General features: G+C 43.0%; 1 protein-coding gene across 1 annotated transcript in view; it reads right to left on the reverse strand.

Annotated features, from left to right (window-relative positions):
* Positions 1–24,835, reverse strand: part of LOC120040472 (leucine-rich repeat-containing G-protein coupled receptor 5) — a 112,535-nt gene that overhangs the window by 61,480 nt on the left and 26,220 nt on the right. The window contains exon 4 of the mRNA XM_038985613.1: positions 116–331. Coding sequence (XP_038841541.1) covers positions 116–331 — 216 coding nt within the window. The remainder of the gene's footprint in view (positions 1–115; positions 332–24,835) is intronic.

Consider the following 24,835-nt stretch of genomic DNA (forward strand, 5'->3'; position numbering starts at 1 on the left):
CCAGTACTCACAGGACCACCAGGCTGAAGAGGTTGGCCAGGGAAAGAGAGGGGGATGGAGAGAAGGACAGAGGGAAGATGGAGGAAGAGAGGACATGGTAGTATCCAGTACTCACAGGACCACCAGGGAGGAGAGGTTAGTGAAGGCCCGGTCAGGTATATGTGTGATTCTGTTGAGAGCCAGGGTCATGGCTTGCAGGGAGGACAGGGCCCCCAGGGCGTCAGCCGGCACCTCCGTCAAGGAGTTGTCATCCAGCCACAGGTGACGTAGAGACTGGAGGCCGTCGAAGCAGCTCCGAGGAACACTGGAGATGTGGTTGGCATCCAGACGACTGGTCAGAGAGAGAGAGAGAGAGAGAGAGAGAGAGAGAGAGAGAGAGAGAGAGAGAGAGAGAGAGAGAGAGAGAGAGAGAGAGAGAGAGAGAGAGAGAGAGAGAGAGAGAGAGAGAGAGACAGAGAGAGAGAGAGAAAGAGAGAGAGAGAGAGTGTTAGTCTCCACAATTCAGAAGTTAAATGCCTACTCTTCGCAGATGACCTATGCCTGCTGTCACCCACAGCACATGGCCTACAGCAGAGCCTGGACCTGGCAGTAAACCCCAAAAAGACTCAAATAATGATTTTCCAGAGAAGATCCAGATGTCAGGGAATTAGACCAAAGTTCTCAATTGGTACAAAATATATAGAGTACTGTACACACTACAATTACTTAGGTTTAAAAATAAGCTCAACTGGACACCTTAATGAGGCAGTGAATGAATTGAGAGAGAAAGCACGCAGGGCATTCTACGCCATTAAAAAGCAAATTCAAATTGAAATACCTATTAAAATTTGGCTAAAACTAATTGAATATGTCATTGAACCAATTGCACTTTATGGCAGCGAGGTGTGGGGTCCACTTGCAAAACAAGATTTCATCAAATGGGACAAACACCCCATTGAAACCCTGCATGCAGAGTTCTGTAAGATTCTCCTACATGTCCAGAGGAAAACTACAAACAATGCATGCAGGACAGAATTAGGCAAATATCCACTAATAATAAAAACTCAAAAAAGAGCAATTAAGTTTTGGAAACTGTATCTAAAATACAGTGACCCCCTCTCATATCACTACCAAGCCCTGCAATACCAAGAGCTGAGCAAAGAAAAGAGTCCCCTCATCCAGCTGGTCCTGGGGCTGAGTTCACAAACCTGTTCTACTAACACGCCTCAGGACCAGAACATCCAATCAATCAGAATAAACAAAATTACAACACAGTCAAAACAAAACTATATTGCTTATTGGGAAACACAAGCACAAACACAAAGCAAAATGCAGTGCTATCTGGCCCTAAATCGACAGTACACCGTGGCTAAATATTTGACCATGGTTACTGATCAAAATCTTAGAAGAACCTTGACAAAGTACAGGCTCAGTGAGCACAGCCTTGCCATTGAGAAGGGTAGACCCAGGAAAACCTGGCTCCCTGTAGAGGAAAGGCTGTGCAACCACTGCACCACAGCAGAACCTGAGACGGAGCTGCATTTCCTGACAAAATGTCAAAAATATAAAACAATTAGAGGTTTCGAAGACCTCTCTGATGAGGATAGGCTACCCGTTCTGTTGGGGGAGGACGCAGAGAGCTGTGGGTTGGCAGCGCACTACATTGCTGCCTGCCATAAGTTGAGGGACAGTGTCTGACAGACCAGTCAACCTGCACATGTCCTCTACTGTATGCTTATTGTTATTGTTGAATGTATGGTTATTTTGACCGTTGGTTATTGTTGTTACTGTTGTCCCGTTGACATTTTTGATTCTCATTTTTATATTGTAAATAAGCTTTGGCAATATGTACATTGTTACGTCATGCCAATAAAGCAAATTGAATTGAATTGAATTGAGAGAGAGAGAGAGAGAGAGAGAGAGAGAGAGAGAGAGAGAGAGAGAGAGAGAGAGAGAGAGAGAGAGAGAGAGAGAGAGAGTGAGAGAGAGAGAGAGCGCGAGAGCGAGAGCGCGTGAGAGAGAGAGAGAGAGAGAGACAGAGAGAGACAGAGAGAGAGAGAGAGAGAGACAGAGAGAGACAGAGAGAGACAGAGAGAGACAGAGAGAGAGAGAGAGACAGAGAGAGAGAGAGAGACAGAGAGAGAGAGAGAGAGAGAGAGAGAGAGAGAGAGAGAGAGAGAGAGAGAGAGAGAGAGAGAGAGAGAGAGAGAGAGAGAGAGAGAGAACAGGACACAGACACTGTCAGTTAAACATAATAGGAAATGCCTCCATGTAATGGAAGCAGAGGACCGCCTTGCAGGGTTTGGTCTGATGACATTTTGATATAAGAGCAGCGGGGTCTCTCAGGGCCCTTCATCATTCAAGACCATTTCAACGTTCAACATGCCATCTGAATCTGAAGAATCTCACACATGATCTGTCCATCAACTCTCCCCAGCAGGAACAGAACCCATACTAACACAGCGTGTGTTCCTCAGTTACAGGGAACTGAGCAGAACTATATTCATTCATTCAAGGTTTCACCTGGGTGTTATTGAGAGGGAACGCTGGGCTTGGACTGGGCTGTGTCTGGATGCCAGCGTTGGGATAATAGCCAAAGAGATGTAGCTGTGTGTGAGTGTGTGTGTGTGTGTGTGTGTGTGTGTGTGTGTGTGTGTGTATGTGTGTGTGTGTGTGTGTGTGGTGTGTGTGTGTGTGTGTGTGTGTGTGTGTGTGTGTGTGTGTGTGTGTGTGTGTGTGTGTGTGTGTGTGTGTGTGTGTGTGTGTGTCATGTCCTTCTCTCCCATCACTACAGACCCTACATATATACACTGCTCAAAAAAATAAAGGGAACACTTAAACAACACAATGTAACTCCAAGTCAATCACACTTCTGTGAAATCAAACTGTCCACTTAGGAAGCAACACTGATTGACAATAAATTTCACATGCTGTTGTGCAAATGGAATAGACAAAAGGTGGAAATTATAGGCAATTAGCAAGACACCCCCAAAAAAGGAGTGATTCTGCAGGTGGTGACCACAGACCACTTCTCAGTTCCTATGCTTCCTGGCTGATGTTTTGGTCACTTTTGAATGCTGGCGGTGCTCTCACTCTAGTGGTAGCATGAGACGGAGTCTACAACCCACACAAGTGGCTCAGGTAGTGCAGTTCATCCAGGATGGCACATCAATGCGAGCTGTGGCAAAAAGGTTTGCTGTGTCTGTCAGCGTAGTGTCCAGAGCATGGAGGCGCTACCAGGAGACAGGCCAGTACATCAGGAGACGTGGAGGAGGCCGTAGGAGGGCAACAACCCAGCAGCAGGACCGCTACCTCCGCCTTTGTGCAAGGAGGTGCACTGCCAGCGCCCTGCAAAATGACCTCCAGCAGGCCACAAATGTGCATGTGTCTGCTCAAACGGTCAGAAACAGACTCCATGAGGGTGGTATGAGGGCCCGACGTCCACAGGTGGGGGTTGTGCTTACAGCCCAACACCGTGCAGGACGTTTGGCATTTGCCAGAGAACACCAAGATTGGCAAATTCGTCACTGGCGCCCTGTGCTCTTCACAGATGAAAGCAGGTTCACACTGAGCACATGAGCACATGTGACAGACGTGACAGAGTCTGGAGACGCCGTGGAGAACGTTCTGCTGCCTGCAACATCCTCCAGCATGACCGGTTTGGCGATGAGTCAGTCATGGTGTGGGGTGGCATTTCTTTGTGGGGCCGCACAGCCCTCCATGTGCTCGCGAGAGGTAGCCTGACTGCCATTAGGTACCGAGATGAGATCCTCAGACCCCTTGTGAGACCATATGCTGACACATGCACATTTGTGGCCTGCTGGAGGTCATTTTGCAGGGCTCTGGCAGTGCACCTCCTTGCACAAAGGCGGAGGTAGCGGTCCTGCTGCTGGGTTGTTGCCCTCCTACGGCCTCCTCCACGTCTCCTGATGTACTGGCCTGTCTCCTGGTAGCGCCTCCATGCTCTGGACACTACGCTGACAGACACAGCAAACCTTTTTGCCACAGCTCGCATTGATGCGCCATCCTGGATGAACTGCACTACCTGAGCCACTTGTGTGGGTTGTAGACTCCGTCTCATGCTACCACTAGAGTGAGAGCACCGCCAGCATTCAAAAGTGACCAAAACATCAGCCAGGAAGCATAGGAACTGAGAAGTGGTGTGTGGTCACCACCTGCAGAATCACTCCTTTTTTGGGGGTGTCTTGCTAATTGCCTATAATTTCCACCTTTTGTCTATTCCATTTGCACAACAGCATGTGAAATTTATTGTCAATCAGTGTTGCTTCCTAAGTGGACAGTTTGATTTCACAGAAGTGTGATTGACTTGGAGTTACATTGTGTTGTTTAAGTGTTCCCTTTATTTTTTTGAGCAGTGTATATATTCACCACTCTGACTGACACCTTCTAAGTCTGGCCAACTTCAAATCCCTTTCAAAGCCTATATCCAGTTATATATAGTCCATATCCAGTTATATATAGTCCATATCCAGTTATATATAGTCTATATCCAGTTATATATAGTCCATATCCAGTTATATATAGTCTATATCCCGTTATATATAGTCTATATCCAGTTATATATAGTCCATATCCAGTTATATACAGTCTATATCCAGTTATATATAGTCCATATCCAGTTATATACAGTCCATATCCAGTTATATATAGTCTATATCCAGCTATGTACAGTCTATATCCAGTTATAAACAGTTATATATAGTCCATATCCCGTTATATACAGTCCATATCCAGTTATATATAGTCTATATCCAGTTATATATAGTCTATATCCAGTTATATACAGTCCATATCCAGTTATATATAGTCTATATCCAGTTATATATAGTCCATATCCAGTTATATATAGTCTATATCCAGTTATATATAGTCTATATCCAGTTATATATAGTCTATATCCAGTTATATATAGTCTATATCCAGTTATATACAGTCCATATCCAGTTATATATAGTCTATATCCAGTTATATATAGTCCATATCCAGTTATATATAGTCTATATGCAGTTATATACAGTCTATATCCAGTTATATATAGTCCATATCCAGTTATATATAGTCTATATCCAGTTATATACAGTCTATATCCAGTTATATATAGTCTATATCCAGTTATATACAGTCTATATCCAGTTATATATAGTCTATATCCAGTTATATATAGTCCATATCCAGTTATATATAGTCTATATCCAGTTATATACAGTCTATATCCAGTTATATACAGTCCATATCCAGTTATATATAGTCTATATCCAGTTATATATAGTCTATATCCAGTTATATATAGTCTATATCCAGTTATGTACAGTCTATATCCAGTTATATATAGTCCATATCCAGTTATATACAGTCTATATCCAGTTATATATAGTCCATATCCAGTTATATACAGTCCATATCCAGTTATATATAGTCTATATCCAGCTATGTACAGTCTATATCCAGTTATAAACAGTTATATATAGTCCATATCCCGTTATATATAGTCTATATCCAGTTATATATAGTCTATATCCAGTTATATATAGTCTATATCCAGTTATATACAGTCCATATCCAGTTATATATAGTCTATATCCAGTTATATATAGTCCATATCCAGTTATATATAGTCTATATCCAGTTATATATAGTCTATATCCAGTTATATATAGTCTATATCCAGTTATATATAGTCCATATCCAGTTATATACAGTCCATATCCAGTTATATATAGTCTATATCCAGTTATATATAGTCCATATCCAGTTATATCTAGTCTATATCCAGTTATATACAGTCTATATCCAGTTATATATAGTCCATATCCAGTTATATATAGTCTATATCCAGTTATATACAGTCTATATCCAGTTATATATAGTCTATATCCAGTTATATACAGTCTATATCCAGTTATATATAGTCTATATCCAGTTATATATAGTCCATATCCAGTTATATCTAGTCTATATCCAGTTATATACAGTCTATATCCAGTTATATATAGTCTATATCCAGTTATATACAGTCTATATCCAGCTATGTACAGTCTATATCCAGTTATATACAGTTATATATAGTCCATATCCAGTTATATATAGTCTATATCCAGTTATATACAGTTATATATAGTCCATATCCAGTTATATACAGTCCATATCCAGTTATATATAGTCTATATCCAGTTATATATAGTCCATATCCAGTTATATACAGTCCATATCCAGTTATATATAGTCTATATCCAGCTATGTACAGTCTATATCCAGTTATATATAGTCCATATCCCGTTATATACAGTCCATATCCAGTTATATATAGTCCATATCCCGTTATATACAGTCCATATCCAGTTATATATAGTCTATATCCAGTTATATACAGTCTATATCCAGTTATATATAGTCTATATCCAGTTATATACAGTCCATATCCAGTTATATATAGTCCATATCCCGTTATATACAGTCTATATCCAGTTATATATAGTCTATATCCAGTTATATACAGTCCATATCCAGTTATATATAGTCCATATCCAGTTATATATAGTCTATATCCAGTTATATATAGTCTATATCCAGTTATATATAGTCTATATGCAGTTATATATAGTCCATATCCCGTTATATATAGTCTATATCCAGTTATATATAGTCTATATCCAGTTATATACAGTCTATATCCAGTTATATACAGTCTATATCCAGTTATATATAGTTAATATATCCAGTTATATATAGTCCATATCCAGTTATATACAGTCCATATCCAGTTATATACAGTCCATATCCAGTTATATATAGTCTATATCCAGTTATATATAGTCTATATGCAGTTATATATAGTTAATATATCCAGTTATATATAGTCTATATCCAGTTATATACAGTCTATATCCAGTTATATATAGTCTATATCCAGTTATATACAGTCTATATCCAGTTATATATAGTCCATATCCAGTTATATATAGTCTATATCCAGTTATATACAGTCCATATCCAGTTATATACAGTCCATATCCAGTTATATATAGTCTATATCCAGCTATGTACAGTCTATATCCAGTTATAAACAGTTATATATAGTCCATATCCCGTTATATACAGTCCATATCCAGTTATATATAGTCTATATCCAGTTATATATAGTCCATATCCAGTTATATATAGTCCATATCCAGTTATATATAGTCTATATCCAGTTATATATAGTCCATATCCAGTTATATATAGTCTATATCCAGTTATATATAGTCTATATCCAGTTATATATAGTCTATATCCAGTTATATATAGTCCATATCCAGTTATATATAGTCTATATCCAGTTATATATAGTCTATATCCAGTTATATATAGTCCATATCCAGTTATATCTAGTCTATATCCAGTTATATACAGTCCATATCCAGTTATATATAGTCCATATCCAGTTATATATAGTCTATATCCAGTTATATACAGTCTATATCCAGTTATATACAGTCTATATCCAGTTATATACAGTCTATATCCAGTTATATATAGTCTATATCCAGTTATATATAGTCCATATCCAGTTATATATAGTCTATATCCAGTTATATACAGTCTATATCCAGTTATATACAGTCTATATCCAGTTATATACAGTCTATATCCAGTTATATACAGTCCATATCCCGTTATATACAGTCTATATCCAGTTATATATAGTCTATATCCAGTTATATATAGTCTATATCCAGTTATATATAGTCTATATCCAGTTATATATAGTCTATATCCAGTTATATACAGTCCATATCCAGTTATATACAGTCCATATCCAGTTATATATAGTCTATATCCAGTTATATACAGTCTATATCCAGTTATATACAGTTATATATAGTCCATATCCAGTTATATATAGTCTATATTCAGTTATATCCAGTTATATATAGTCTATATCCAGTCCATATCCAGTTATATATAGTCTATATCCAGTTATATACAGTCCATATCCAGTTATATATAGTCCATATCCAGTTATATATAGTCTATATCCAGCTATGTACAGTCTATATCCAGTTATATACAGTCCATATCCCGTTATATACAGTCTATATCCAGTTATATATAGTCTATATCCAGTTATATATAGTCTATATCCAGTTATATATAGTCTATATCCAGTTATATATAGTCTATATCCAGTTATATACAGTCCATATACAGTTATATACAGTCCATATCCAGTTATATATAGTCCATATCCCGTTATATACAGTCTATATCCAGTTATATATAGTCTATATCCAGTTATATACAGTCTATATCCAGTTATATACAGTCTATATCCAGTTATATATAGTCTATATCCAGTTATATACAGTCTATATCCAGTTATATATAGTCTATATCCAGTTATATATAGTCTATATCCAGTTATATATAGTCTATATCCAGTTATATATAGTCTATATCCAGTTATATATAGTCTATATCCAGTTATATATAGTCCATATCCAGGTATATATAGTTAATATATCCAGTTATATATAGTCCATATCCAGTTATATATAGTCCATATCCAGTTATATACAGTCCATATCCAGTTATATATAGTCTATATCCAGTTATATATAGTCTATATGCAGTTATATATAGTTAATATATCCAGTTATATATAGTCTATATCCAGTTATATATAGTCTATATCCAGTTATATATAGTCTATATCCAGTTATATACAGTCCATATCCAGTTATATATAGTCTATATCCAGTTATATCCAGTTATATATAGTCTATATCCAGGTATATCCAGTTATATATAGTCTATATCCAGTTATATCCAGTTATATATAGTCTATATCCAGTTATATCCAGTTATATATATAGTCTATATCCAGTTATATCCAGTTATATATAGTCTATATCCAGTCCATATCCAGTTATATATAGTCTATATCCAGTTATATATAGTCTATATCCAGTTATATATAGTTAATATATCCAGTTATATATAGTCCATATCCAGTTATATATAGTTAATATATCCAGTTATATATAGTCTATATCCAGTTATATATAGTCCATATCCAGTTATATATAGTCTATATCCAGTTATATATAGTCTATATCCAGTTATATATAGTCTATATCCAGTTATATATAGTCCATATCCAGTTATATCTAGTCTATATCCAGTTATATACAGTCTATATCCAGTTATATATAGTCTATATCCAGTTATATATAGTCTATATCCAGTTATATCTAGTCTATATCCAGTTATATATAGTCTATATCCAGTTATGTACAGTCTATATCCAGTTATATATAGTCCATATCCAGTTATATATAGTTAATATATCCAGTTATATATAGTCTATATCCAGTTATATATAGTCCATATCCAGTTATATATAGTTCATATATCCAGTTATATATAGTCTATATCCAGTTATATATAGTCCATATCCAGTTATATCTAGTCTATATCCAGTTATATATAGTCTATATCCAGTTATATATAGTTAATATATCCAGTTATATATAGTCTATATCCAGTTATATCTAGTCTATATCCAGTTATATACAGTCTATATCCAGTTATATATAGTCTATATCCAGGTATATATAGTCTATATCCAGTTATATACAGTCTATATCCAGTTATATCTAGTCTATATCCAGTTATATATAGACTATATACAGTGATATACAGCCTACATATAGTATTATACAGCCATTTCCCTTTTCTGTTCATGTAAGCGCTGGTTTTTCACTGTGGAGTATTTAGGAGACAGCCCGGGAAGAAAGAAAAGCAATGCCCAGATCCGCAAGACTAAACAGAACGGGCAGTGGTTCATTCTAAAGTTGACTGTCAAGTGTGTGTGTGTATTCAGAATCACATGGAGGGTGTAGCACACTGACAGTGGGATGAATAGAGAGGTGCCCTCGTTCCAAACACGACGAGGTTCTATCAACAAGGAAGGATGCAGCAGCCCTGTACCCTGCAAGGCTAACCCCCAGTTTAAACACACTAATAATACTGACAATAATATTACAACTACATCAAGAAGAAGAAATTAGTTCCTATCCTAGTCATCCGTGTGTAATTAGTTCCTATCCTAGTCATCCGCGTGTAATGAGTTCCTATCCTAGTCATCCACGTGTAATGAGTTCCTATCCTAGTCATCCGCGTGTAATGAGTTCCTATCCTAGTCATCCACGTGTAATGAGTTCCTATCCTAGTCATCCGCGTGTAATGAGTTCCTATCCTAGTCATCCACGTGTAATGAGTTCCTATCCTAGTCATCCACGTGTAATGAGTTCCTATCCTAGTCATCCACGTGTAATTAGTTCCTATCCTAGTCAGCCACGTGTAATTAGTTCCTATCCTAGTCAGCCACGTGTAATGAGTTCCTATCCTAGTCATCCACGTGTAATTAGTTCCTATCCTAGTCAGCCGTGTGTAATGAGTTCCTATCCTAGTCAGCCACGTGTAATGAGTTCCTATCCTAGTCAGCCGTGTGTAATTAGTTACTATCCTAGTCAGCCGTGTGTAATTAGTTCCTATCCTAGTCAGCCGTGTGTAATTAGTTCCTATCCTAGTCAGCCACGTGTAATGAGTTCCTATCCTAGTCATCCACGTGTAATGAGTTCCTATCCTAGTCATCCACGTGTAATTAGTTCCTATCCTAGTCAGCCACGTGTAATTAGTTCCTATCCTAGTCAGCCACGTGTAATTAGTTCCTATCCTAGTCATCCACGTGTAATTAGTTCCTATCCTAGTCAGCCGTGTGTAATGAGTTCCTATCCTAGTCAGCCACGTGTAATGAGTTCCTATCCTAGTCAGCCGTGTGTAATTAGTTACTATCCTAGTCAGCCGTGTGTAATTAGTTCCTATCCTAGTCAGCCGTGTGTAATTAGTTCCTATCCTAGTCAGCCACGTGTAATTAGTTCCTATCCTAGTCAGCCACGTGTAATTAGTTCCTATCCTAGTCAGCCACGTGTAATTAGTTCCTATCCTAGTCAGACGTGTGTAATTAGTTCCTATCCTAGTCAGCCACGTGTAATGAGTTCCTATCCTAGTCAGCCACGTGTAATTAGTTCCTATCCTAGTCATCCACGTGTAATTAGTTCCTATCCTAGTCAGCCGTGTGTAATGAGTTCCTATCCTAGTCAGCCACGTGTAATGAGTTCCTATCCTAGTCAGCCGTGTGTAATGAGTTCCTATCCTAGTCAGCCACGTGTAATGAGTTCCTATCCTAGTCAGCCGTGTGTAATTAGTTACTATCCTAGTCAGCCGTGTGTAATTAGTTCCTATCCTAGTCAGCCGTGTGTAATTAGTTCCTATCCTAGTCAGCCACGTGTTATTAGTTCCTATCCTAGTCAGCCACGTGTAATGAGTTCCTATCCTAGTCAGCCGTGTGTAATTAGTTCCTATCCTAGTCGGCCACGTGTAATTAGTTCCTATCCTAGTCAGCCGCGTGTAATTAGTTCCTATCCTAGTCAGCCATGTGTAATTAGTTCCTATCCTAGTCAGTCGTGTGTAATTAGTTCCTATCCTAGTCAGCCGTGTGTAATTAGTTCCTATCCTAGTCAGCCACGTGTAATGAGATCCTAGTCAGCCACGTGTAATTAGTTCCTATCCTAGTCAGCCGTGTGTAATTAGTTCCTATCCTAGTCAGCCGTGTGTAATTAGTTCCTATCCTAGTCAGCCACGTGTAATGAGTTCCTATCCTAGTCAGCCGCGTGTTACTAGTTCCTATCCTAGTCAGCCGTGTGTAATTAGTTCCTATCCTAGTCAGCCGTGTGTAATTAGTTACTATCCTAGTCAGCCGTGTGTAATTAGTTCCTATCCTAGTCAGCCGTGTGTAATTAGTTCCTATCCTAGTCAGCCACGTGTTATTAGTTCCTATCCTAGTCAGCCACGTATAATTAGTTCCTATCCTAGTCAGCCATGTGTAATTAGTTCCTATCCTAGTCAGTCGTGTGTAATTAGTTCCTATCCTAGTCAGCCGTGTGTAATTAGTTCCTATCCTAGTCAGCCACGTGTAATGAGATCCTAGTCAGCCACGTGTAATTAGTTCCTATCCTAGTCAGCCGTGTGTAATTAGTTCCTATCCTAGTCAGCCGTGTGTAATTAGTTCCTATCCTAGTCAGCCACGTGTAATGAGTTCCTATCCTAGTCAGCCGCGTGTTACTAGTTCCTATCCTAGTCAGCCGTGTGTAATTAGTTCCTATCCTAGTCAGCCGTGTGTAATTAGTTCCTATCCTAGTCAGCCACGTGTAATGAGTTCCTATCCTAGTCAGCCGTGTGTAATTAGTTCCTATCCTAGTCAGCCGTGTGTAATTAGTTCCTACCCTAGTCAGCCACGTGTAATGAGTTCATATCCTAGTCAGCAGTGTGTAATTAGTTCCTATCCTAGTCAGCCGTGTGTAATTAGTTCCTATCCTAGTCAGCCGTGTGTAATTAGTTCCTATCCTAGTCAGCCGTGTGTAATGAGTTCCTATCCTAGTCAGCCGTGTGTAATTAGTTCCTATCCTAGTCAGCCGTGTGTAATTAGTTCCTATCCTAGTCAGCCACGTGTAATGAGTTCCTATCCTAGTCAGCCACGTGTAATTAGTTCCTATCCTAATCATCCGCGTGTAATTAGTTACTATCCTAGTCATCCACGTGTAATGAGTTCCTATCCTAGTCAGCCGTGTGTAATGAGTTCCTATCCTAGTCAGCCACGTGTAATGAGTTCCTATCCTAGTCAGCCGTGTGTAATGAGTTCCTATCCTAGTCAGCCACGTGTAATGAGTTCCTATCCTAGTCATCCACGTGTAATGAGTTCCTATCTTAGTCATCCACGTGTAATGAGTTCCTATCCTAGTCATCCACGTGTAATGAGTTCCTATCCTAGTCAGCCACGTGTAATGAGTTCCTATCCTAGTCAGCCGCGTGTAATGAGTTCCTATCCTAGTCAGCCACGTGTAATGAGTTCCTATCCTAGTCAGCCGTGTGTAATGAGTTCCTATCCTAGTCAGCCGTGTGTAATTAGTTCCTATCCTAGTCAGCCACGTGTAATGAGTTCCTATCCTAGTCAGCCGCGTGTAATTACTTCCTATCCTAGTCAGCCACGTGTAATGAGTTCCTATCCTAGTCAGCCGTGTGTAATGAGTTCCTATCCTAGTCAGACGTGTGTAATTAGTTCCTATCCTAGTCAGCCACGTGTAATTAGTTCCTATCCTAGTCATCCACGTGTAATTAGTTCCTATCCTAGTCAGCCGTGTGTAATTAGTTCCTATCCTAGTGAGCCACGTGTAATGAGTTCCTATCCTAGTCAGACGTGTGTAATTAGTTCCTATCCTAGTCAGCCGTGTGTAATGAGTTCCTATCCTAGTCAGCCACGTGTAATTAGTTCCTATCCTAGTCAGCCACGTGTAATTAGTTCCTATCCTAGTCAGCCGTGTGTAATGAGTTCCTATCCTAGTCAGCCACGTGTAATTAGTTCCTATCCTAGTCAGCCACGTGTAATGAGTTCCTATCTTAGTCAGCCGCATGTAATGCGTCACAAATTAAAAAGCTCAGCGAAGGACCTACCACTGTTCTATTCTCCTCTGTTCTCCTCTGTTCTCCTCTGTTCTCCATACACACTGAACACAAAGGTAACTAATTCAGTATCTCCCCTCTCTCTTTCTCTCTCTCTCAGGGTGCGACCCAGTATCTCCTCTCTCTCTCTCACAGGGTGCATACCCAGTATCTCCTCTCTCTCTCTCCCAGGGTGCAAACCCAGTATCTCCTCTCTCTCTCCCAGGGTGCATACCCAGTATCTCCTCATTCTCTCCCAGGGTGCATACCCAGTATCTCCTCATTCTCTCCCAGGGTGCATACCCAGTATCTCCTCTCACTCTCTCCCAGGGTGCATACCCAGTATCTCGTCTCTCTCTCTCCCAGGGTGCAAACCCAGTATCTCATCATTCTCTCCCAGGGTGCATACCCAGTATCTCCTCTCTCTCTCTCCCAGGGTGCAAACCCAGTATCTCCTCTCTCTCTCCCAGGGTGCATACCCAGTATCTCCTCATTCTCTCCCAGGGTGCATACCCAGTATCTCCTCTCTCTCTCTCCCAGGGTGCATACCCAGTATCTCCTCTCTCTCTCCCAGGGTGCATACCCAGTATCTCCTCTCTCTCTCCCAGGGTGCATACCCAGTATCTCCTCATTCTCTCCCAGGGTGCATACCCAGTATCTCCTCTCTCTCTCTCCCAGGGTGCATACCCAGTATCTCCTCATTCTCTCCCAGGGTGCATACCCAGTATCTCCTCTCATTCTCTCCCAGGGTGCATACCCAGTATCTCATCATTCTCTCCCAGGGTGCATACCCAGTATCTCCTCTCTCTCTCTCCCAGGGTGCATACCCAGTATCTCCCCTCTCTCTCTCTCCCAGGGTGCATACCCAGTATCTCCTCTCATTCTCTCCCAGGGTGCATACCCAGTATCTCCTCTCTCTCTCCCAGGGTGCATACCCAGTATCTCCTCTCTCTCTCTCCCAGGGTGCAAACCCAGTATCTCATCTCTCTCGCTCTCTCTCTCTCCCAGGGTCTAAAGTAGTGCACTATATAGGGAATAGGGCTCTGGTCTAAAGTAGTGCACTACATAGGGAATAAGGCACCATTTGGAACACACCCAACATCTCCTTTCCAGTATTTCCCCAACCCTGGCGTCGGCATATTTCAAAGGGCCTCTGCGTTAAAGCAGACGACTAGATAAAGACATTGTTCACTAATCCTTTCCTGCACCGGCCAGGGCCATAAACACAATGCATCGGTTGGCACGGGGCTTTGAAAAGCCTCCTAATGGCATAGCAGAGAGAGAGAGAATCTGTGTTGGAGCCTCAATTACAACTCAAGTGTCTGCCTGGGACCCATTTCAACAAAGAGGGGAGTAGCGCTAAGGGCCTGGGGGGGCCACTACTCAAATGGAAAGACAACCACTTCAGAAAAGCCAGGACATTTTAATCGACACATCTTTTTTTAAAGCATTGTGCACCAGCTGCATTGCGTCACCACTATAGTGGTCTCTCTCTCTCTCTCTCTCTCTCTCTCTCTCTCTCTCTCTGTCTATTCTCTCTCTCTCTCTCTCTCTCTCTCTCTCTCTCTCTCTCTCTCTCTCTCTCTCTGTCTATTCTCTCTCTCTCTCTCTCTCTCTCTCTCTCTCTCTCTCTCTCTCTCTCTCTCTCTCTCTGTCTATTCTCTCTCTCTCTCTCTCTCTCTCTCTCTCTCTCTCTCTCTCTGTCTCTCTCTCTCTCTGTCTATTCTCTCTCTCTCTCTCTCTCTCTCTCTCTCTCTCTCTCTCTCTCTCTCTCTCTCTCTCTCTCTCTCTCTCTCTCTCTCTCTCTCTCTCTCTCTCTCTCTCTCTCTCTCTCTCTCTCTCTCTCTCTCTCTCTCTCTCTCTCTCTCTCTCTCTCTCTCTCTCTCTCTCTCTCTCTCTCTCTCTCTCTCTCTCTCTCTCTCTCTCTCTCTCTCTCTCTCTCTCTCTCTCTCTCTCTCTCTCTCTCTCTCTCTCTCTCTCTCTCTCTCTCTCTCTCTCTCTCTCTCTCTCTCTCTCTCTCTCTCTCTCTCTCTCTCTCTCTCTCTCTCTCTCTCTCTCTCTCTCTCTCTCTCTCTCTGTCTATTCTCTCTCTCTCTCTCTCTCTCTCTCTCTCTCTCTCTCTCTCTCTCTCTCTCTCTCTCTGTCTATTCTCTCTCTCTCTCTCTCTCTCTCTCTGTCTCTCTCTCTCTCTCTCTCTCTCTCTCTCTCTCTCTCTCTCTCTCTCTCTCTCTCTCTCTCTCTCTCTCTCTCTCTCTCTCTCTCTCTCTCTCTCTCTCTCTCTCTCTCTCTCATATATGTTAACATTGCCAAAGCAAGTGAAATATATAATAAACAAAAACATTACACTTACAAAAGTTGACCTGTGTGTGTGTGTGGCCCATGGAACTGTTAGCATGGCTGAGATCATTTCCCCGACTCATGCTCTCTTGGCCTCTGGCTCCAAACAGTTACATTTTCCTCAAATTACAGCAAACCCCAACAGTGGCCAGGGAACCTAAATTAGTCTCTCTTCAATTAAATACAAACTCATTCACTAAGGAGGAGGAGAGAGATAAACAGAATACAACTCATTCACTCAGGAGGAGGAGAGATAAACAGAATACAACTCATTCACTAAGGAGGAGGAGAGAGATAAACAGAATACAACTCATTCACTAAGGAGGAGGAGAGAAATAAACAGAATACAACTCATTCACTAGGGAGGAGGAGAGAGATAAAACAGAATACAACTCATTCACTAAGGAGGAGGAGAGAGATAAACAGAATACAACTCATTCACTAAGGAGGAGGAGAGAGATAAACAGAATACAACTCATTCACTAAGGAGGAGGAGAGAGATAAACAGAATACAACTCATTCACTAAGGAGGAGGAGAGAGATAAACAGAATACAACTAATTCACTAAGGAGGAGGAGAGATAAACAGAATATAACTCATTCACTGTCACGTTCCTGACCTGTTTTCTGTTGTTTGGTATGTGTTTATTGGTCAGGGCGTGAGTTTTGGGTGGGCAGTCTATGTTTTCTGTTTCTATGTTGGTTTTGGGTTGCCTGGTATGGCTCTCAATTAGAGGCAGGTGTTTGACGTTTCCTCTGATTGAGAGTCATATTAAGGTAGGTTGTTCTCACTGTTTGTTTGTGGGTGATTGTCGTCCGTGTCTGTGTCTGCGCACCACACGGGACTGTAGCGTTTGTTCGTTCGTTTGTAATAGTCTGTACCTGTTCCTACGTGCTTCGTGTTGTATGTAAGTTGTCATGGTTTAGGTCAGTCTACATTCGTTTTTGTTATTTTGTATCCTTCCAAGTGTTTGTTTTCGTGTTTCGTCGTTTGCTTTATTAAATCATTATGTATTCAAAACCCGCTGCACTTTGGTCGAATCACTACTCCTCCTCTTCGTATGAAGAGGAGGAGGAATGCCGTTTCATTCACTAAGGAGGAGGAGAGAGATAAACAGAATACAACTAATTCACTAAGGAGGAGGAGAGAGATAAACAGAATACAACTCATTCACTAAGGAGGAGGAGAGAGATAAACAGAATACAACTAATTCACTAAGGAGGAGGAGAGATAAACAGAATATAACTCATTCACTAAGGAGGAGAGAGATAAACAGAATACAACTAATTCACTAAGGAGGAGAGAGATAAACAGAATACAACTCATTCACTAAGGAGGAGGAGAGAGATAAACAGAATACAACTCATTCACTAAGGAGGAGGAGAGAGATAAACAGAATACAACTCATTCACTAAGGAGGAGAGAGATAAACAGAATACAACTCATTCACTAAGGAGGAGGAGAGAGATAAACAGAATACAGCTCATTCACTAAGGAGGAGGAGAGAGATAAACAGAATACAACTCATTCACTAAGGAGGAGGAGGAGAGATAAACAGAATACAACTCATTCACTAAGGAGGAGGAGAGATAAACAGAATACAACTCATTCACTAAGGAGGAGAGAGATAAACAGAATACAACTCATTCACTAAGGAGGAGGAGAGAGATAAACAGAATACAACTCATTCACTAAGGAGGAGGAGAGAGATAAACAGAATACAACTCATTCACTAAGGAGGAGGAGAGATAAACAGAATACAACTCATTCACTAAGGAGGAGGAGAGAGATAAACAGAATACAACTCATTCACTCAGGAGGAGGAGAGAGATAAACAGAATACAACTCATTCACTAAGGAGGAGAGAGATAAACAGAATACAACGCATTCACTCAGGAGGAGGAGAGAGATAAACAGAATACAACTCATTCACTCAGGAGGAGGAGAGAGATAAACAGAATACAACTCATTCACTCAGGAGGAGGAGAGAGATAAACAGAATACAACTCATTCACTCAGGAGGAGGAGAGAGATAAACAGAATACAACTCATTCACTAAGGAGGAGGAGAGAGATAAACAGAATACAACTCATTCACTAAGGAGGAGGAGAGAGATAAACAGAATACAACTCATTCACTAAGGAGAAGAGAGATAAACAGAATACAACTCATTCACTAAGGAGGAGGAGAGAGATAAACAGAATACAACTCATTCACTAAGGAGGAGGAGAGAGATACACAGAATACAACTCATTCACTAAGGAGGAGGAGAGAGATAAACAGAATACAACTCATTCACTAAGGAGGAGGAGAGAGATACACAGAATACAACTCATTCACTAAGGAGGAGGAGAGATAAACAGAATACAACTCATTCACTAAGGAGGAGAGAGATAAACAGAATACAACTCATTCACTAAGGAGGAGGAGGAGAGATAAACAGAATACAACTCATTCACTAAGGAGGAGAGAGATAAACAGAATACAGCTCATTCACTAAGGAGGAGGAGAGAGATAAACAGAATACAACTCATTCACTCAGGAGGAGGAGAGAGATAAACAGAATACAACTCATTCACTAAGGAGGAGGAGAGAGATAAACAGAATACAACTAATTCACTAAGGAGGAGGAGAGAGATAAACAGAATACAAATCATTCACTAAGGAGGAGGAGAGAGATAAACAGAATACAACTCATTCACTAAGGAGGAGGAGAGAGATAAACAGAATACAACTCATTCATTCAGGAAGAGGAAAGGGAAGAACGGAGGAGAACGTACAGCTGATTGGCTGTTATATCACCTATAAGTATACAGTTGGGCTCTTTGTTATATAGCGGCTATTGACATGCATTCATTAACTCCAGGAAGCAGACGGAATCCATGTTAAATAGTGAAGCTCACAGGCTGTAACATCACCTGTATAAATGATCTGACTGAGCTATTTGGAATATAGGAGGATATTGTTCTGGTTTATTTCTCTTTATATAGCGAAGGGGTTTCCGTCGGAGGTGGACGGACGGGAGGATGGTAGCCGAGGCGAAGCTCCCTCCTCAAAACTCTGGCTCACAAGGTGGTCCGAGTGGAAACTTTAGACTCCGCTTCATCCAATCAAAATTCCCCGAGGAGGGGCACATCTGCCTGGCTGTTGGGATGGGTGAGAGGAGAGGAGAGCAGGGGTTGATGGGAGGGGGAGGCGGGGGAAGGAGTGAGGTTGGGGTGGGATGGGTGAGAGGAGAGGAGAGCAGAGGTTGATGGGAGGGGGAGGCGGGGGAAGGAGTGAGGTTGGGGTGGGATGGGTGAGAGGAGAGGAGAGCAGGGGTTGATGGGAGGGGGAGGCGGGGGAAGGAGTGAGGTTGGGGTGGGGTGGGATGTTCAGGAGTGGTCCGTCTGCTTACAGATCTCAGTAACACACTGCAGTGTGAGTGACAGCAGCTCTCAGTAATACACTGCAGCTCTCAGTAACACACTGCAGTGTGAGTGACAGCAGCTCTCAGTAACACACTGCAGTGTGAGAGACAGCAGCTCTCAGTAACACACTGCAGCTCTCAGTAACACACTGCAGTGTGAGCGACATCAGCTCTCAGTAACACACTGCAGTGTGAGCGACAGCAGCTCTCAGTAACACACTGCAGTGTGAGTGACAGCAGCTCTCAGTAACACACTGCAGTGTGAGTGACAGCAGTTCTCAGTAACACACTGCAGTGTGAGAGACAGCAGCTCTCAGTAACACACAGCAGCTCTCAGTAACACACTGCAGTGTGATTGACAGCAGCTCTCAGTAACACACTGCAGTGTGAGAGACAGCAGCTCTCAGTAACACACAGCAGCTCTCAGTAACACACTGCAGTGTGAGTGACAGCAGCTCTCAGTAACACACTGCAATGTGAGAGACAGCAGCTCTCAGTAACACACTGCAGCTCTCAGTAACACACTGCAGTGTGAGTGACAGCAGCTCTCAGTAACACACTGCAGTGTGAGAGACAGCAGCTCTCAGTAACACACTGCAGCTCTCAGTAACACACTGCAGTGTGAGCGACAGCAGCTCTCAGTAACACACTGCAGTGTGAGCGACAGCAGCTCTCAGTAACACACTGCAGTGTGAGTGACAGCAGCTCTCACTAACACACTGCAGTGTGAGCGACAGCAGTTCTCAGTAACACACTGCAGTGTGAGTGACAGCAGCTCTCAGTAACACACTGCAGTGTGAGTGACAGCAGCTCTCAGTAACACACTGCAGTGTGAGAGACCGCAGCTCTCAGTAACACACTGCAGTGTGAGTGACAGCAGCTCTCAGTAACACACTGCAGTGTGAGTGACAGCAGTTCTCAGTAACACACTGCAGTGTGAGAGACAGCAGCTCTCAGTAACACACAGCAGCTCTCAGTAACACACTGCAGTGTGAGCGACAGCAGCTCTCAGTAACACACTGCAGTGTGAGAGACAGCAGCTCTCAGTAACACACAGCAGCTCTCAGTAACACACTGCAGTGTGAGTGACAGCAGCTCTCAGTAACACACTGCAATGTGAGAGACAGCAGCTCTCAGTAACACACTGCAGCTCTCAGTAACACACTGCAGTGTGAGTGACAGCAGCTCTCAGTAACACACTGCAGTGTGAGAGACAGCAGCTCTCAGTAACACACTGCAGCTCTCAGTAACACACTGCAGTGTGAGTGACAGCAGCTCTCAGTAACACACTGCAGTGTGAGAGACAGCAGCTCTCAGTAACACACTGCAGCTCTCAGTAACACACTGCAGTGTGAGCGACAGCAGCTCTCAGTAACACACTGCAGTGTGAGCGACAGCAGCTCTCAGTAACACACTGCAGTGTGAGTGACAGCAGCTCTCACTAACACACTGCAGTGTGAGCGACAGCAGCTCTCAGTAACACACTGCAGTGTGAGTGACAGCAGCTCTCAGTAACACACTGCAGTGTGAGTGACAGCAGCTCTCAGTAACACACTGCAGTGTGAGAGACCGCAGCTCTCAGTAACACACTGCAGTGTGAGTGACAGCAGCTCTCAGTAACACACTGCAGTGTGAGAGACAGCAGCTCTCAGTAACACACTGCAGCTCTCAGTAACACACTGCAGTGTGAGTGACAGCAGCTCTCAGTAACACACTGCAGTGTGAGAGACAGCAGCTCTCAGTAACACACTGCAGCTCTCAGTAACAAACTGCAGTGTGAGCGACAGCAGCTCTCAGTAACACACTGCAGTGTGAGCGACAGCAGCTCTCAGTAACACACTGCAGTGTGAGCGACAGCAGCTCTCAGTAACACACTGCAGTGTGAGAGACAGCAGCTCTCAGTAACACACAGCAGCTCTCAGTAACACACTGCAGTGTGAGTGACAGCAGCTCTCAGTAACACACTGCAATGTGAGAGACAGCAGCTCTCAGTAACACACTGCAGCTCTCAGTAACACACTGCAGTGTGAGTGACAGCAGCTCTCAGTAACACACTGCAGTGTGAGAGACAGCAGCTCTCAGTAACACACTGCAGCTCTCAGTAACACACTGCAGTGTGAGTGACAGCAGCTCTCAGTAACACACTGCAGTGTGAGTGACAGCAGCTCTCAGTAACACACTGCAGTGTGAGAGACAGCAGCTCTCAGTAACACACTGCAGCTCTCAGTAACAAACTGCAGTGTGAGCGACAGCATCTCTCAGTAACACACTGCAGTGTGAGAGACCGCAGCTCTCAGTAACACACTGCAGTGTGAGTGACAGCAGCTCTCAGTAACACACTGCAGTGTGAGTGACAGCAGCTCTCAGTAACACACTACAGTGTGAGTGACAGCAGCTCTCAGTAACACACTGCAGTGTGAGTGACAGCAGCTCTCAGTAACACACTGCAGTGTGAGAGACAGCAGCTCTCAGTAACACACTGCAGTGTGAGTGACAGCAGCTCTCAGTAACACACTGCAGTGTGAGAGACAGCAGCTCTCAGTAACACACTGCAGTGTGAGTGACAGCAGCTCTTATTAACACACTGCAGTGTGAGCGACAGCAGCTCTCAGTAACACACTGCAGTGTGAGAGACAGCAGCTCTTATTAACACACTGCAGTGTGAGTGACAGCAGCTCTTATTAACACACTGCAGTGTGAGTGACAGCAGCTGTCAGTAACACACTGTAGTGTGAGCGACAGCAGCTCTCAGTAACACACTGTAGTGTGAGCGACAGCAGCTCTCAGTAACACACTGCAGCTCTCAGTAACACACTGCAGCTCTCAGTAACACACTGCAGCTCTCATTAACTGCAGAATAACACCTTTGCCTTGAACCCTCCAGCACCCTCTCACACACACACACACACACACACACACACACACACACACACACACACACACACACACACACACACACACACACACACACACACACACACACACACACACACAACATCCTTGGGTGGTTGATTCAGACCACATCGTGTGTGTGAGAGTGTGTATGGATGGGGGAGGGGGTCCTGACCACACACACACACACACACACACACACACACACACACACACACACACACACACACACACACACACACACACACACACACACACACACACACACACACACACACACACACACACACTGCGTGAGGGAGCGGAGAACAACTGTCATTCCACTGATAAACACGGCTGGGTATTTAGCCCTTCCCTCTCTCTCTCTCCAATTCATTTACGCTATTTGTGTATTTTCACTTTAAATTGTTGACAGAAGCGTGTTTAGTAAATATGGTGCGGATCCCATTTCCGCCATCACGGAGAGCTCTGCAGAGTCCTGAGATGTAGATGTATATTTGTGGAGGGGGGAGGAAGGGAGGAGGGGGAGGAGACACATCTCAGAGCCAGGAGGTCCATGCTTGCTCGGAAGAATTTTATGTTGACGTTTCTTGCAGAGACCCAGCTCTGTGATCTAAACCTGGCAGAGACAATGAGACCCAGCCTGCCACTACGCTTTGGTCTGGTCTTCTCTGGTCTGGTCTTCCCTGGTCTTCTCTGGTCTTCTCTGGTCTTCTCTGGTCTTCTCTCGTCTTCTTGGCTCTGGTCTTCTCTGGTCTGGTCTTCCCTGGTCTTCTCTGGTCTGGTCTTATCTGGTCTTCTCTGGCCTTTTCTGATCTTCTCTGGTCTTCTCTGGCCTTCTCTGGCCTTCTTGGCTCTGGTCTTCTCTGGTCTGGTCTAATGTGTTCTGGTCTTCTCTGGTCTAATGTGTTCTGGTCTTCTCTGGTCTTCTCTGGCCTTCTTGGCTCTGGTCTTCTCTGGCCTTCTTGGCTCTGGTCTTCTCTGGTCTGGTCTAATGTGTTCTGGTCTTCTCTGGTCTGATCTAGTCTAGTCTGGTCTTCTCTGGTCTGATCTAGTCTAGTCTGGTCTGCTCTGGTCTGGTCTAATGTGTTCTGGTCTTCTCTGGTCTGGTCTAATGTGTTCTGGTCTGATCTAGTCTAGTCTGGTCTTTCTGGTCTGGTCTGAGACCAGATCTGTTCTGGTGATCTGATCTGTTCTGGTGATCAGAGAGCACAAGACTCCTGCCTGCCTGTCTGTCAGTTTGCTTGTCTGTCTGTTCGCCTGCCTGTCTCCCGTATGAAGGCCAGGTTGTCTTCCTTAAAAGAGTCAGTCAGTCACCGTCTGTAATTATCCTGCACCTAAACAATAACGCTTTCAGACTGAAAACAGACACATTGTCTGAGGAGACAAATGCTCGTTCCAACCCACTGCCTGCTGTCTGCTCCTGTCTCCGGTCTGAGACAATAAGAGAGGAGAGCTACCTGGTGGAGAGCTACCCCTCCTCCTCCTCCGCCCCACCCAGCCCGACTGGAACAGTGACCTGAGATGTCAGTCTTGTTTGTCGTTGGGTTGAAAGGGGATTCTGTAATCCTCTCCCTGTCCCTCCTCCCTGGCTTTGTAACCTCTTCCCACAGCCCAGAGAAAAAGCTGAAAGGTCAATTGAGGCAGCCATTGTTGTCTATCAATTCACTGGTTGTGTGTTGTGTGTCAGTCCTGCGTGGCTGAAAAGGTGTTTGTTAGTCCTCCGCCCTAGCAGTCTGCGGACGTTCCCCAACATAACTCTTTCAGCAACGTCTCGGAGGTGTTTGTTAGTCCTCCGCCCTAGCAGTCTGCGGACGCTCCCCAACATAACTCTTTCAGCAACGTCTCGGAGGTGTTTGTTAGTCCTCCGCCCTAGCAGTCTGCGGACGCTCCCCAACATAACTCTTTCAACAACGTCTCGGAGGTGTTTGTTAGTCCTCCGCCCTAGCAGTCTGCGGACGCTCCCCAACATAACTCTTTCAGCAACGTCTCGGAGGTGTTTGTTAGTCCTCCGCCCTAGCAGTCTGCGGACGCTCCCCAACATAACTCTTTCAGCAACGTCTCGGAGGTGTTTGTTAGTCCTCCGCCCTAGCAGTCTGCGGACGCTCCCCAACATAACTCTTTCAACAACGTCTCGGAGGTGTTTGTTAGTCCTCCGCCCTAGCAGCCTGCGGACGCTCCCCAACATAACTTTTTCAACAACGTCTCAGAGGTGTTTGGTAGTCCTCCGCCCTAGCAGTCTGCGGACGCTCCCCAACATAACTCTTTCAACAACGTCTCGGAGGTGTTTGGTAGTCCTCCGCCCTAGCAGTCTGCGGACGTTCCCCAACATAACTCTCATAAGACTACTGTTACTGAAGACTACTGCTACTGAAGACTACTGTTACTGAAGACTACTGTTACTGAAGACCACTGCTACTGAAGACTACTGCTACTGAAGACTACTGCTACTGAAGACCACTGTTACTGAAGACTACTGTTACTGAAGACCACTGTTACTGAAGACCACTGTTACTGAAGACTACTGCTACTGAAGACTACTGCTACTGAAGACCACTGTTACTGAAGACTACTGTTACTGAAGACCACTGTTACTGAAGACCACTGTTACTGAAGACCACTGCTACTGAAGACTACTGCTACTGAAGACCACTG

Source organism: Salvelinus namaycush, unplaced genomic scaffold, assembly GCF_016432855.1.
Source record: "Salvelinus namaycush isolate Seneca unplaced genomic scaffold, SaNama_1.0 Scaffold356, whole genome shotgun sequence".
Lineage (NCBI taxonomy): Eukaryota > Metazoa > Chordata > Actinopteri > Salmoniformes > Salmonidae > Salvelinus > Salvelinus namaycush.